This window comes from Phoenix dactylifera, unplaced genomic scaffold, assembly GCF_009389715.1.
Source record: "Phoenix dactylifera cultivar Barhee BC4 unplaced genomic scaffold, palm_55x_up_171113_PBpolish2nd_filt_p 000465F, whole genome shotgun sequence".
Lineage (NCBI taxonomy): Eukaryota > Viridiplantae > Streptophyta > Magnoliopsida > Arecales > Arecaceae > Phoenix > Phoenix dactylifera.
Window position 1 is genome coordinate 370,452 of NW_024067889.1, and position 16,762 is coordinate 387,213.

The 16,762-nt window shown below is 37.1% G+C and overlaps 1 protein-coding gene across 2 annotated transcripts; it reads right to left on the bottom strand.

Annotated features, from left to right (window-relative positions):
- Positions 1–1,832: 1,832 nt before the first annotated feature.
- LOC103723736 (probable RNA-dependent RNA polymerase 1) lies at positions 1,833–13,522 on the bottom strand. 2 transcript variants are annotated; one of them, XM_008814756.4, is made up of 6 exons: positions 13,356–13,522; positions 13,192–13,234; positions 11,384–11,949; positions 7,084–8,972; positions 4,186–4,336; positions 1,833–2,970 (listed from the first exon to the last, which is right to left on the bottom strand). In XM_008814756.4, exons 3-6 carry the CDS (start codon positions 11,900–11,902, stop codon positions 2,134–2,136), a joined length of 3,396 nt encoding a protein of 1,131 aa, XP_008812978.2. In that variant the 5' UTR covers positions 11,903–11,949; positions 13,192–13,234; positions 13,356–13,522; the 3' UTR covers positions 1,833–2,133. The 2 variants fall into 2 exon arrangements, with proteins under 2 accessions (XP_008812978.2, XP_008812977.2); XM_008814755.4 differs by having other exon boundaries at positions 13,192–13,237; positions 13,356–13,521.
- Between the last annotated feature and the right edge of the window lie 3,240 nt (positions 13,523–16,762).

A 16,762-nucleotide genomic window follows, 5' to 3' on the forward strand; every position in this document is an offset into this window, starting at 1 on the left:
CCGCTGAAGATTAGGTTTCCTAGCTCTAATAAAAAATCGGGATGGAGGAAGAGTCCGTCTCCTACTCCAAGTCAAACATTCTTCTAACCTTTTTTCATCTGCTATTCTACATCGAATAAGGCTATATCTTTTTTTTTTTCCATCTCCTACTCCAACTTTTATATATGGGCTAGTCAATTGGACTTGACCCAATTTCTTATTACCTAGGCTGGGTGTTACATTATATTTGTATGCAGTGAACACTCTTACTTCAGATGGTTTATTTAATCCAATGAAAGCTTCAAGCTAGGAGCCCTCCTTCCCCTCTTTGACCTCTATAGCTATAGCTGGTGAGATGGGCTTGCGTTGGAATTTGAAACACCACAAATTCTATTCTACCAATATCAAATAGATAGCAGCGTCAAATAATCATAAGCTATTTAGCTCATGCAAGTATTTTAACTCTTTTTAGATCCACGGGACATTTAGCACTCGACCGAAATTGGGGTTCGCTAGAGAGAGTTGGAAGGAAATAAATATTTCTAGTACTACTAGATGTTCAAAAATTGTATTGGTGTTGTTCTCATCATTTAACTATATTGGAGCTAATTATTGTATTCTAGAAATAGTGAGTTATTTATAATAATTTTTATTCATCTAGTAAGCCTCGCATGTTTTCTAGAATTTTACTCTATGGAATATGCGGTCATGTCAGGCATCAATTCAGGTGGCAGGTCTATGGTGTGACACTGTAAATGGTTATTCTTGGGTGTAAGTAATCAATAATGCTGCATCTGAAGTATCTCCATCAATTTCCATCAGGTCAGCCTCTCTCATTTTCAAGAGAAAAAGGAATAAGAAATTGTTCTCACCAGTAGTCTTGGATGTAGGGAAGTATTTTCCATGGCAAATACAGGTGTAGAAATTCAACTGTCCCTTTTGTCAATACAAACACTATAAACTCTAAAACTCTCAAGAGTGCTCAACCATACGAGGGACATGCTTTAACTTGCTTTCCTCCTCATAAATCTCTGTTTTTCATTACTTCAAGGAGGAGAACAAACCTGCCGATTGGTAAGAGCTGATGATCGTGGTGTGCTTCTGAGGGAGGGTAACTGTGCCTTTTCTCCTTTGTCTGGGAGCCCTGTCTCCAAAGTAATAAGGCTTTCAAGTGTGTGAGAACTGCCTGCCTGCTACCACAAAGAATTAGCAAAATAACAACCATATCATGAAGTTCATCCATTAGGAAGATGCCATCCAATCTTGAAGAGGGCATAATAACAAAATGTTCCAAGTACCACAATAATTGCAGAAGTTGTCCTTGAAATATTCCCGAGCAACCAAGCTACTCAGTCCAATAGGTCCACTATGGGTGAATAATTCATGATTCATGAACAAGATTATAGACTATGGATCATTATCGATAGTTGCAATGCCTAGTTATCCATGGAAAAGAGATTCACTACCGGTGATTATTCATGATTTATCAAGAAGATTATGGATTACAGATTATAACGTTATATATCGCTGACATGCGCATTGTCATTGCTGCACCAGTATTCTAGCCTGTTAAAATTTGAATGAACCAATAATTGATCTATCAAAAACATGACATACCTTTGTTTATGTACTTATTTATTCCCCAGATTCTTGATGATCTTTTGGAAAATTTTCTGCACTCTCTGAATTTCGAACGTTTTTTCCCCAAGCTGAGTAATTCTTAAACTTTCAGGTAAGCATATGCTGAAACCAACAGATGTCCTGTTCGCTGTGATTCCTTCAATGCAGAAAAGGGGATGTTAAAAGCAAAGAAATTCTTTCATACAAAGTGTTGTAAGAATAGAAAAGGAAGCTGCAAATAAGAAAAGCGTCCATTCATTTCTCCAGGAAAGAGTAAAGATGAATGGTCTTAACCAACAGCCATATTTGCTGAAGAAGAAAATTCACAAATATATTTTTGGGAGCAAAAGCCAATTCATATATATGGTGCAACTAATATATACATATTTGTAATGGATTGAAATAGACCACCACAAAGCATGTCAAATATCACAAAAATGAAACAGCTAACATTCAGTTGTAATTCAGTGCAACAGCGCCCTATGCAGAAAGCTTTCTTTCCAGCCGAAACCACAAAATCACGTTCATGATTTCTCAGCTCATTCGCAGGCTCCTCTTGACTTGATGATGTAGTGAGAATAACTCAGTTTTATACTTCCGCATGCTTATCTTCTTTTTCTTGATAAGTGTCAACTTGTCATAGACACACCATGGAAAGCTCAGGAAATGAGGCCTGTTCAAGCCTTCATTATAGCAACCCCAGTAGTCTGGGTGGTACGTCACATGATACCAAGCAGATGCCTTAGCGTAGACATCATCTTCATCCTCACAATCGATGCGCTTCTCATCGAACCATGCCCTAGCTTCTTTCCTCAATGACCTAAGTGCCAATCCAATTGCCTCACCATCCTTGTACTTAGTGAAGGTCTTTGACATCTTCATTATACTCCCACTAAGGATCTCAGCCTCAGTTTTTATTCCATAATGTTCCAACAGGTTCCCCAACTTAAAATCATATTCCCCCTTGAAACCAAAAGCTTCATCAAGGTACTCCTTGAAGCCATCAACTTCCATGTCAGGGTCATACGATTTCATAGCCATCTCCTTTGTAAATGCCTTTATCTGGCCCAAATGGGATGTGTGGTCTTTGATTGCTCTGAAGAGCTTTCCTATTACTCCCTTCGACTCATAGGTAACTTTGTCAAGCTTTTCCATGAAGTCAGGATACTCTTTGACATGTAAATGAGTAGGGATTTCAGCAGGCACTCCTGTCTTTGGGAAGTCAACAGCAATAGAAAAGAGTCTTGCAAGCTCTATGCAGGACTCACTCTCAGCTTTGCGTGGCTCCTTATCCGCAAAGACTGTGTGGGCGTTTGCGATAATTCCGAGGCTGTCATTGACTATATAATTGGTGAAGTACTCCATCACTTCCTATATCACATCAGCATACACATTATTAGCAATAATGTATTCTATGATAACAAGTTTCAAAATATTTGCATAGGAATCAACTGTTTTTTCTCCCTAATTATGCATGGCCAGCAAAAATACTGGAGATGTCTCCATATTGATGCTACATATATGTCCAGAAAGATGACCGTTGGAGAACAAGAAAAAGCAATACTGTAGATGCTGAATCCCTCTTCCACTGGGAGAAGATTCCATTTTCTGGTGTTGAGGTATTTTCCCAAGTGATCAACATGGTAGTTCTGGACTGGTAGTGCTCCCAGCCTCCCACCATTGTTCTCAAAAAATAAAGAAAAAACAAAGACTAGAAAAGGCAGGTAAATTGCCCCGGATGTTGACTAATTTAACTCTAACTGACATAAAGCATTTCATATTAACATGATATGGAATTTCACCTTGTTTACATCTTGAAAATAAATGTTAAAGAGGCAAGAAGTGCTTTATCATCACGAGATAAGAAAGACATATAGTCAGAAGATTGGTGAATAATCAAATAGCTGATGTAACAGAAATAATATGTACCATTTAGGTTCACCGTTTTAATATATAAAGTAAATGCATATATCTGCCAACACTATTCATTTGATGACAAGAAATAAAGGCAAAAGGGAAAGTCCCTTGGATTAATCTGAGATTATCTTTTTTTTCTTGTAAGCTTCCAAGCAAGATGGAATATGGAACTGCTTCATGGGGTACTTAGTGCATGCAGGCAACATCAGTCGATCTTTCCTTTTTTCCTCTTTGTTGAAGAGTGCCTAAGTATGTTAATCTACATTAGAAGTCCAAAAATCAGGCGGTACTGCAATTAACAGCATTTGATGGTTTATACAAGAAGCTACCTAGAATAAGGACTCCACTACATTGAAAGGAAAGAGGTGAGCAGGAAAGTATTAGAAGTATTCCCAAGGAAGGGAAACAAATATTAGAAGTATTCCATACAATTAAGCTGGGAAAAACCACAATCTTGGATTAGTTATTTGGTAGTTCAGCTATTTCCATATATATTGAATACATGCTCTTTTTATTCCCCTGCATAAACAGTTTTAGATATAATTCAAGAGACACTAAGAAAACAAAAGATCAAATGATAAAATGGAGAACTATTAGAAAGTTGCAATACTTTTTTGGTACAAAGAAAGTTGAATATTTGCAAGAATGTTTACGACTAGAAAGTATTACCTCAATTGTCACATCATGATCTAAGATCTCACTTGGTGCTGAAGTGTAATCCATAGGTGTGACTTCACGAGGAGGAATGAGATCAGCATCCCAACTCACAAAGTATATATCCCCATCCAAGTCACTCCCTGAACACTCATTTGGGTGGGGCCTGAAAATAACAGCAAACAAAATCAAGAAATGCTATGATTATTTGTACTCAGAAAAACCTTTTGCATGTGCCAGTTAATCAGAAGGATCCAAATAGCATGCATTAAGTATATATTGTGCATATAAACTATCAACTGTGAAATCTGAAAGTTCTATAAGAGGGCAGCCCCATGCATGAAGCTCCCACCATTGTGGGGTCTAGGGTACACAATCTTCCCCCCATGAGAGGCGAGGCTGATTCCGTGCTTCTAACTTCTAACCGGTGACACCCAGGTCACAAATCTGTAAGTTCTATGAGATATTAAATTATCAAGAGTTGCAAAAGAAGAAAATGGAAGCATGTACATGCATAACAGAATATCTAAATAATCAATAAATGAAAACCCTCAATCTGGGAAGATAAATTTTGTCAACATCATCTAATATGAAAATCTAAGTAACCTATACTTTTAGTGATAATGCACTGTTGATGAAAGTAGCTTTAAGATCAAAGTCATGTAAAGATCCCCTTATGTATCTTCGAGACCGTCCTTTGGCACTAGTTGTTTAATAATAAATCAAAACCTGCAAGGTTCATATTATCAACAGGAAACTATTAATTATATGAAACTAAAGATTTCAACGTAGAAGACTTAATAATAAGGATGAGGCTAGAACTCTATAATGTGACTGGCTGCATGCTCTGAAATATTTGGATCAAATAAATGAATACGAATTACAAATAAATGAAGAAAGAAGAAAATAATACACAAATAGTTTATTATCCAGACTATAGTAGGGAGCAGCTGATAACAATGATATTACACATGGGTCACCCCAAATGGGTTATAACTTTACACATACATATAAATACAGATAATTATTCAAACCATGAAACAAGATCAGCATGAGCCTATTAGAAGAAATATGATTAAATCATAACCAATACGCTAGTAATTAATCAAAAGCAACATTCAAGGATCCTCATGTTCTTAACTGCTTCAAGTCCACTTCTCAGAAATGTCAATGTGGTACAAAATACACAGCAAATGCACATTTTAGAGCTGTAAATTGTACATGATTATATTGTATAAATTATATGCAATTATATCAATGGATTTCTGAAAACCAGGATGTCGAGTATTATAAGGACATGTGCAAGGAGTATTGCCAAATTGCTTTTGTTTGCGAGTTTTTATGTATCTATTTATGTATATACATGTCTCCATACACATGTAAGAATATATGTATTTATGAGGCTATGTTCCTTACTAATATATTTACTTCCGTATTGTAATTATCCAACACTAGTTCGTCAAATTTCCTGTAACTAGATAAAGCACTAATTGTTTCAAGCACTTCATGATAGAAATCAAGACTTCCTGAAAGATAGAGAGATTCACACATTGGAGGAGGCCACCACACCAACCCCTGAAAAATCATACTTCGCACTAGAAAAGGATTCACCAGCATTACATAAATAAATAACCTGACATTACACCAGAGAAAACTCACAAAAAGACTTAAAGATTGGGCAAATAGAATCATATCGTCATCCCTTTAAATCACTTTGAAACAAGCTATCCATAGTTTAACTCTGACACAACTTTGTCATGTATCAAACCGTATACTTTGAAGTCTATGCCAATTCTAAGACTACTTGGAACTCAGGTTCCTAGAACTACAAATGTTCATATTTCCTAATTGGTGCACCCTCACTATATGCTTGTTCCACTGATTTTCTGTGCCATTATGCTTTTGTTTGGTATAGCACTCTTCTAGCGAAGTGGCAATATCTTCTCCAGCTAGAGTCTAGTATTACTAATGTCTTCAAGGTCATTTTGTCCACCCTACCTGTTGCACACAGGTGAGTGAGACCATGCTATTATAAAGCCATTTGCTTCCGGCTCCACTTCAATTTCATTGAGCCTCTCCAATTTGTTAGTTTCACTAGATATGTCTTCATCTCTCTCTTTTGCATGACAGCTTCAAGACAACAAAGCAAGTCTAAAATTGTTATCTACCTACCATTAATTTCGAGGAAATTTAACTGCCAGCAATTTTGACCAGGTTCTTATTTTTGACTTTTCATTTCCATTATAATTGAGGCGTTTTTTGTTAATATTTTTGGTTTCTAATCTCCAAGCATTCCTCCATTGCATTTAACATTTTATTTTATCCTCCTTTCATCAACCAGCGCTACTTCATATTCTAGTAACATAACCCACTATACATCTCTTTGAATTCTAACTGTAAGTTTGTCGATGGGTAGTGCAAGAATTTGAATAAATATCTTCCGTGAATAAAATCTTGCAGCATTTTCATCCTGGTTGCCACAAGTTCCAACTAGCAAAAACATTTATTATTACACACATAATATACGTGAATGATTCCCCTTTTTTTTTATGCTATCATTATCACCGACAGTATAACTTACCATCAAGTATGGTTGGTTTCTTTGAGTGCAATATAGTTGTAATGCTTTCTTTCCTCAATACATCGATTAGGAAATTGTGAAAGGATCATTTTTGGTGCATAAAAAGAAGATTTAGAATAAAAAACTAGTAAAGATATGTAATCTCATCACAACAAATCTGTACGTATTATTGATACTATCATACACTCATGTGCAGTTCAAGGTAGAAAACTTTAGCACAAACCAGCAGAGGAAAAGTTTGAAGCAAATTAGATATAGAAGAGGGTTTTCTGGATTAGACTAGCTAATAGATTGAAAGCAAACTCCAAATGCAAATTCTAAGCATAGTGTACCTTTTCCCCTTCTGTGGAAAAACAACACAGTCAACCATATGGTGCAGATCTGGAACATCAACAGCAGATAAAACACGGATGTCACCGGGGTGGAGGCAGGGGTTTTTAGCAACGACGACTTTCCCCTTCAGCACAGCAGTATGATGGTCTGATTCACTTCCACCATACACAAAGAGACCATTATTGTGGAACTGCGTTCTTCCAGTACAAGAAACTTGAACAAATACCTGCCCATATTCCAAGATTTTAGTTTCATCCAAGCACCCCATCATTGCTCTTCCTTTTGGAATAAATATTCTTGACTTCGTTTTCAGTTCCAACAACCTTGATGCCCTAAACGTTTGGAGCACCATTGAAAGGAAAGGTTCAGAGTCAGGCTTATAACCACACAATAGCAATTCTTTAAGAACACTGGTTGTTTCTCCTGAGGGCATAAGCTCGATTGCTTCCTGTGCCCTTACTGGATCAGTTAAAATCTTATCCAATTGATTTACAGCTTCTTCTTGCTTCATTTCAAAATTCCAATCCCTAACTCCCAATGTTGAAAGAAGAGTGATCAACTGACGGTTGAGGAAACATGGCTGATGCTTGCTGTATGCAAGGACATCCAGTTTCGTGTTATCTGATTTATATTTGCGCATGCTTTCTCGCAAGGATAGCTTCTTCGATGAGGTTGGATCAACAGCAACAACACCTTTATAACCACCATATCTAATTTGGAAGGCTGATGGAGTTGAACTTTTTAAGCCACACTTTATGGCCACTCTCTTTGCAAATTCAGCAGATATTTTCCCAATACCATCAGAGAAAACATATTTTCCATATCTTACATCAGGAATATCATCAACGTCATGCTTGTCAACAGTTAAAGTTTCAGTAGAAGAACTAAAAGACTGACCAAGCCTAGCAGCATATTTAGCCACATTTCTTATCTCATGGAAATCGCCCATCCACTTTCTGATAGCAGCTGCAGTTAATCTTTCATTCGAAGCAAACATCCATGCAGAATTTTCCCGTAACTGACTAGATGAGAAAGCAAGAAATTCAAACTTCTTATCACCAATAGTTATGCCATTTCTCAGTACTGACAGTATTCTCCTGTAAAGGGCAGTATGCATTTCATTTCCTGCAGAACCAGATCGGGATGACAAATCTGTTGAATGCATCTTTTCCCAATCCTCGTCAACAAAAGAAACTCGAACGAAATTTTCTATATCTTCAGAAAAATGGCGCACCACACGATTGGACACATTAACCTCGGGTCCATAAAAGTATACTTTGGAAGGGGTCACTTGCACCCTGTAAACATAAACCAAGCCAGCATCCAAAGATATGCTAGGTGATTTTGGAAGGCGGAGGGATCTTTTAAGTTTCAAGTACTTTTTAGTGAGCCAATTTGCTGGATCAAAGAAGGAGCTTTTTGAATGATACATCTCTTCTATGGCGCATTCTATATAATCGATACGGATAAACTGAGGACTGACCAGCCCAAAAAATTTTCCATCAAGGGTGGGCCCAAAGAGTGTCCCATTCTGAACCATATGATTAATCTTGAAGAGAATTTTATATGGAACCTCAATCCTTGGGCGAGGTTCCACAATGGGGACTAGATCCAAGCTGCGAGAGTAGGAAGAGCCTCTCTCCAAGTCAAAACGACCTTCAAATTCCTTATAAAAGGGAAAGTAGTCACGTATATTTGGAAGATCACAGTCATACGACAGCTGCAAACACAAAGCAGAAGATTGTCCAATGCTACATAATGGGGAGAAATCTGTCGTCCTGACCCACTGATCATCTGGAAGGTCTTTAAAGTAATTGTATTCTGGATCTTCATGCAGAAGACCTGAATTACGAAGGGACAGTTCATAAACCTTGGGAGCAGCTACCACCTGTAGTTCAGTAACCACATTAACAATTAGATAGAAAAAGAAAGACAAAAGAGGCATCACGCTTGGGGCATAAAGTACTCTACAAGGCTAAAAGGCAAAATATCTGCATCAGAGGCCTACTATTTCTGATGCTGGATTTCTGATTAGATCATTGGTTTCCATGAAAACAAACATGGATAATATAAGAAAGACAAAGAAGGATTCATAGCCAACCACATTATATTCTGAGTACTAATTAGAGAAATAAACACCAGTATAACTAGAACAGCTGTACAATTGCTAACTAAAAGAAAAGATAATTGAAGAAAAAAATAAAGGAGCAGATAAAGAAGAACATGAACCACAAAAGAAATAAAGTTACAAAGCACTTAGGAAGTGTATGTGTGTGTGAGAGAGAGGGAGAGGGAGATAAGAAACAGGTAAGGCACCTTTGCTAAAAGGTTTAGCGCATGCAGGCATGCTCATATATGCTATGAAGCAAGGGCTAATTTTGAGAGATTTGGAAGCAATTACTGGACATCTTTTAGCTACACAAAATGCTGAAACACAATCCATAGGCCAAGTTTAATAATGTTTTGCCCAAGGTTCGCCGTCTCGATATCGAACCCGATATCGGTGCCACACTGGTACCATATCGGTATGGTACAGTGCAGAATTTTTTTGGTGTACCAAGTATTGGTACGCCACCCGTAATGCGTACCGATACCGAATCAGTACGGTATGCCCCGTACCACCCGGTTCAGGCCAATACAACATACCATGGCTTTACCCCTGGATGCTAGAGGAATATCACAAAACTAATACTAAGATCCAAAATGTCGCCTCTTTTTTTTCCCATGTCTCCTAAGCTCAGGCCCTCCATTCCTCATTCCTCCATCCTCCTCTCTCCCCCACTTTGGGCCACCCACTCTCCCCATGCCCCAGCTTATCCATCTCAACCCTATACAACTTACCTCCCATAGCCAACACTGCCCAGCCCCCTGCAACCAATCAAAATCAGCACCTAGACCCATGCTCCTTTTTCATACATCCCTAGCGGACGCATATCAACAGAAGCTTTGACATCCACCTTTCTACTTTGGATTCCAGGACACCTCCAACTATCCCATTCTCCACCTCCAATGATAGCATTATTGGGGTCATTGTGGACAACAAGGTGTTGTTAGATCAACATAGTAAGAAGGCTGTGAATGGAGGCATTAATGAGGGCAGTAAGAGCGTTAAGGATGCCTAAGCAATGGAAAAAGTTGAAAAAGCAGACCTTATAGCAAGATTGAGGGGTTTTTTGCCGGGTTAGAGGTGGTGGCGTAGATGTCAATTCTCATGGCGGTTGGGGAACTTATATTCTAATTGATCAACGCCATGGTGTAGATGTGCATTAATCCGGTTGCAGAAGAGAAGTCTTAATCCTTGATTACTGTCACATCAAAAAGGAGGAAAAAACAGAAGGGAAAAAGGTAGGAGTCAATAGGTGTAGCTGTTGAACTTGATTTAGCAGTTGATTCAGTAGTCCAGCTTACAAAAACCAGGATATGGCAGGAAAGGAACTGGGCAATAGACTACCTAGATTACCTTAATACACTTCCTAGACTACCAAGCACTTAAGGGTAAAAAAGGTATCCTTGAAATTTAATCAGGCACCAAATGTGTCAGCATTAGCCTACATGGTCGCCTTTTTGGGCACACTCCCTTTTCCTTAATTTAATCAAAAAATGGTATTTAGGCAATCAATGGTGTTTGTAAACATCTCCTATCCAAAACATAATTATGCACATGGCCAATATGCATATACGCGGTGTTTGTACATATTTTCATCCATAAGCCGATTTGTATGTATGGATATGTGTTTATATGTTGTATGTACGTATTAAAGCCAGATATACATTGTCGACCCCTTCCCTAACAGCTTAAACTTTTGGGGGATAGCAGATAGTTGACATATATATGTAAATACACACATATGCATGCATTAACAATCCATCCACATGCATGCACACAAGTACATAAAGATACGAACACATGCATGGAAGCATGTATAATACGCAAATGAAAGTTCTAATTCTTAAGATTAATAAAGGGAAGAAAAGCTCCCATGATGGCATTCTTATTTTGCTTTATAGACTGAAATAGGAAAAACATTCATGATTTATCATTACAAAACTTCAAAAATGTATCGCAGTTTTACCGATGAAAGAGCCACAAATTACAAGCAGCTAACAAATATACAGAGATGGTAAGGTTAGAGCTCAGGCAATAATGATATAAACATATTATCCATCCATGTAAGAATGTATATATGTATTTATCCATGGCATTAGCACTATTATAACTTAGTTCTGAAGCATCTCCACTATTAAGTAAAATAAGGTAAAAAGAGTTAAAAAATGTAAAAATGGTTCACAGAAGCAAACCTGAATCAAGAGAAACTGCAAATATTTAGTAGATGAGTGGTGCAGCTGTATTTCCCATATGCTCTCATAAGCAAGTTCAAATTTATACGAATGGCTTCCCTGCACTAGGAAAAAGTATATTTTTCTCATACTGAAACCAAAATTAACTCTGACATCCTTTGGAGACCAGAGGACAGAGAACTTGTTTTGTGAAACTGGGGAGCCAAAATGCACTGTCGTATTTTCAAGAACAAATAAAGAGGTCCTCGGCTTAGGGACAATGTCACGTTCCATATGTCGAACCTTCAACACAAAACCATCAACCCACACAAGGCGCTTACATGCTATAGACTCAGCATGTTTGTTCGCTATAAACTGAACTATTGCATATGCTCTTGATTTTGCTGTAACATATTTGGGAAGTCTAAACTTAAGTGCATATATGGTTCCCTTGCCTGTATGCACCTCCAGAAATTCTTTTACACTTGGGGCAGTTGCAGTTGTAGGGAATCCATGGATATTAATTGTCTTGCTTCCCATTCTTGAAGTAGTATGACATGCAACAATACCCCTTGAATTCAGAACTACTGTAGACATAAGAGAACCTTATGTTAACATTTAAATTGCTGGAATATAGTTTACTAGGTAAAAAGGGTTGGCATCACAACAATGGTAAGTACTTGAACCTCCAAGAAAAGGCTCACATGGTTATGCTTTAATTTCCATCATAACTTGTCTGATTAGTACTTAAATGTGGATGAAAGAGTACTATTGCTGAAAATTCTAAGTTATATCTAAAAGAGGGATGTTAGGCAAAAAAAGTTGAATATAGAAGAAATGTTCATTTTCAAGTTCGAGGAAATTTCTATATTCAAGCTACGAAATATTTTTCTTGTTGAATATAGGCTAATGTTACTCAGACTAAATAAGAGTTTCTGAAACTAACAAAATGGATAAAACACGGAAAACTATGGAAAGATCAGCTAACTGTCAGATGTGCCATAGATATAACTTAACAAATATTCCAAACATTCTAGCAGCTATAACCAAGACATCATTTTACGCAAATAGAGACTTCCCTTATTTTCTAACTATGACATACTAAAGAATCACAAATAAGTGATCTAGGAGAATCAATCTGCAATGATTTTCACTGATATCCATTTAAAACCCCTTGAAGATTTTCAGACTTGATTATAATACTTCTGTTGAAATAACAAGGAAAACAAAAGAAGCTAAAGGCCACCAACACATTAAAAAAATTAAAAAAAAAAGTCATCAAGCATGATACTCTAAGGGGCTAAGGTCAGGCATTACGTGACAATTGCCTAATCCTTTACCTAGCTTCACAAATTTTATAATAACGCGCAGCATCATATTATCACTATAACCAACTTAATGATTACTATAGAAGCACATGTAGATTCAAACAAGAATTCCAAGACTACTTAATCCGTTAGCAATATATCTTTTAAGCTACGTGAAAGAAGATATAGAAGCATATTAAGACTACAAAATGAGACATCATTTCAAATATCCACACTGATCTAAGCTGAGAAAGAAAAAAGATTAAAGAATAAAACATAATTCTTCGGACATCCCACTTTTTTCTAACAAAAATAAACAAATAAAGTAAAAGCACAAGAACTATGGCAGCCATCAAATATCAAGCTAGTTCATGAATCCCTGATAGCCCTTAATTTCAAGCAAACACCTTCCATGTTAACTTCGTCATATCATCTCAAGCGTTTACCAAAACAAATAAACAAAGAAAAATGAAGCATGAATCAGAACTCATTCAAAAAAAGAATCACAAAGAAAATGTTTACTGTGAATTGCTTGATTTCCAGTGCTCCTAGGTCTTTCCCGTCGCTGCTGCACAGATTAGAGAGAGAGAAAGAATCAACCCATCAGAATTTAACAAAGATTGCTCTCTAAACGAACTACTGTAATTAAAAATCTCTTCTTTATCTAAAGAAATAACGATTCTAACCACCACCACTTCCCGAAAAGAAAGATTCAGCCTTGGGCGCGGAGGGAAGCGGGGGAGAGAGAGATCAATGACTTGAGGGTTTTAAAGCTCGCTTATGTTTCCGAAAACCGCAGCCCCCAATGAAGCGAGCGGCGGGCCCACACGGTTCCATCGCTCAAGCCAAGTCGATAGTGCCGCGGTGAATGGCAACTGGTGGTGAGGGGATTCCTGATTCTATGCTTCACTTCGAAGCAGTGGCTTCGACTCCGGTGTCCAACCAAGGAGAGAGTTGTGATGGCTGTCTCGTGAAGTGGTGTTTCGACATAGTATTCATTCACAGTGGTTGGGAGTCAACGAAGAGTCTTCGTAATTTGTTTTGTTTATACTATAATAAACGTGCCATGCCAACGTAGATTCTAATCTATGCTTGTCCAACGTAATAAAGTCTAACATGGGACCAGCATGTTGGGTGAATGTTTCATACAGTGACGTATCAAAATATCGTCAATACCCAAAAACTTTCTTGAACATGTCAAATTCTTATATGGTAATATATGTCCTTAATATTTTTGAGAAATCAAATTAGAACATTTCTTGATAACAAATTAAACAAAGATAATCATATCATTAAATTATTCGCAAAATCCCTCTTTAAAGAAAGCTGGTATGCATTAAAGCTAGTTTGACAAAAATAAGACCCGAAAACTAGCTTGAAGACTGAGCCAAGAAGCATTCAAGGCTAGTATATTTTATTGATCTAGAAAGAGTTTTATGATACAAAATTCTTGTTACAATAATTCACAGTCTTATCCTCAGTTTTATGGTACAAGGGATTCTAAATGAGCTAGGAATCATTGCTCAAGTATTAGTAGATTACGAGTCCATGACTAGTTTCTCAAATGCTCTGCTTTCTATTGACTCTAAATCCATATCTAACATTCAGCCGTGAGTCTTTTCTTCATGCTTCTTGAAATAGGTATCCAAGACTGAACATTCTTGTTTTTGTTTGGCTGGCAATGAGTTATCAGTGCATCTTCGAGAGTCCCGCAATCAAGCTATAAAGCCATCAAACATCAGAAAAAGACAGACACCAAGAAATAAGAGAGAAATTTCCCCTGTTATCTTACACCTCTCTAGGTTGGAAGACCACTTCTATGAAGAAGTCAATCTTGCACCATGACTCCCAATGTATGGCAGTGAAGACCGTGAGGATGAGGCAGGCATCGGTGGTTCGCAGGTTCGGGCAAGGAAGCAGAGTGAGAGCAAGGAGGAGGTCAGCTTTGATGAGGCATCTCTTATGGAGACAATTTATCAATCTTGCAAAAAATAGGAAGTTTGCTTCCAACATACAAAATGGAAGACGCAGTCATAACTCATAAGAGATGTGATTATTTTGAAGTATCATAAGCTTGATAGCTTAATATGATATCTTTTTTGGATATATTTGAGGCGGATCAGGAATCTAAGAAATCATTGAGTGCCAAAAGGATTCCTGATAGCCATACAATTTAAGTGGCTAGCTTTCATAAAGATTTTTATATAGGAAATATGCATAGAAAAACAACTAAAGGGCACTGAGGCAGTAATTTTTGTGGAATTATAAAAGAAACCAGTATTCTAGCTCTTTAAAGTTCTTCAATAAAAATAAATTAATAAAAAAACAAGATCACGATAGGTTGCGATGCACAAAGTATCATAGCACAGATGAATGTGCCGTGCAAGCACGGACCTAGCATAGTATAACACATTCAGCATAGATCGGCATCTGAATCCTTAGTTTCAATTTAATAAATTGATAGCTGCATAATATATAATTCTAACTCTGTTGAGCATATTGATATCAAGTTTGACCATCTTTAAACATGTTGGTCATTTTTTTCTCTTTTTTTTTTTGGTGTTGGCAATAAATTAAAGCACCACATAGAGATAAATTTTTGCTTTAACTTGCAAGCCTTGATTCATTTCATCAAATCTTATATGTTAAAAGAAAATTCTAAATACAAAAGAAAAGAACATCTGCTAATTGATTTTTGCATGCATTGTAGAAGTGGATAACAAATTCTAATGCTACTTTAGTTTACAGGCAAGTTAATCATCTGCTAAGAAAAATTCTAAATACAAAAGAAAAGAACATCTGCTAAGAAAAACTTTTTTCTAGCATTTTAAAAAGTATAGGCAAGTTAATCATCTAGATGTACAAAAAGTAAGATCAAAACTTTACTGATTTAGTTAACTAGAACATATAAGCAATTATCAGATATAATGTATATAGGCACACTCTATAAACAATATATTTACAGGCAATATCATTATATTTACAGTCTATAAACAATAAATATTTTATATTTTCAGTTTTGATAATAATGTATCGTTGGAGATCATACATATCCAGTTATTTGTTTCATAGAACACTTTTTGAATATAATTTCTATTTTGGTGTGATCTCAAACAGACCTATTTATCCACCTATCATGTAGTACTGATCTAGATAGCCATGCAATAATCTCAAAGCCTTTTTTATTTTTTCTCGAGGGGATAATCTCAAGGTCTCTTTTTTTTTATACAAATCTCAAGGTCTCTTCGTAAACTACATCTGACCTCAGCGAAATTGTATTCGAGCGTGCAACAAGAGCGCTCGTGCAATGCACATCAAATTTTAGGAGAGCAGAGTGAGATCAGTCCCGGCGTGCTTTATCTCCGTGGACTCCGTACCAAGATTCCCCCCCGGGTCCTCCCTAAGTTCTGCACTAAAGTTCCAAGCCACCTTGCTCACGAAGCAATGGAACTTGATTGGTGCACTGCAATGCTGCCATCAAGTGAGAAACAAATTTGTTCTTAATTTTGGACCCACTGGAATTGTGCCTTTGTCTTTAAACTCCGTACCAAGATTCCCTTGAGTCTTTCCAAGTGTTCCACTGAAAACCCCAGACTTGCTAGCCAAGCAATTGAGATTGATTGGATCATCGTTGGAGCTGCTACCTCATGGGAGACAAAAGTGTACTTGGTCTGGGGACCCACCAGTAGTAAAATTTTCTTTTCAAGCAGTTGCATTTGAAGGTTTGAGAAAAGCTATAGTTTTCTGACTACCGATTCAGATTAGACGAGGCATGTGCTATGCACTCATCTCGATAGCTAGAAGTGTGGAGTCTGGAGTTTCTTTTTGGGTTGGATTGAGGGCTCGTTTGGTTCGCGGGAAGCATTTTTTTTCCTAAGAATATGATTCCTGGGAAACAAATTTCTAGGAAGAGGATGCCTAGGAAAGTACTTTTGGCATGTTTGATTGACCATGGAAAAGTGACAAATTTCCAAGGTACTTATGTTTGGTTGGCCATCCACTTTCCTAGGAAAGTTATATATAATTCCTATTATGCCCTTAATAAAAATTAGATTTTTAATGCCTCTTTAATGCTTCTTTAATGCTTAAGGGA

Coding starts and splice junctions, on each gene's coding strand:
- LOC103723736 (XM_008814756.4), bottom strand. CDS start 11,902: ATGGGAAGCAAGACAATTAATATCCATGGATTCCCTACAACTGCAACT. Junction 4,337..7,083: donor TTTCCACAGAAGGGGAAAAG/GTACACTATGCT, acceptor TGTTATTTTCAG/GCCCCACCCAAATGAGTGTT. Junction 2,971..4,185: donor ATCATGATGTGACAATTGAG/GTAATACTTTCT, acceptor GATGTGATATAG/GAAGTGATGGAGTACTTCAC.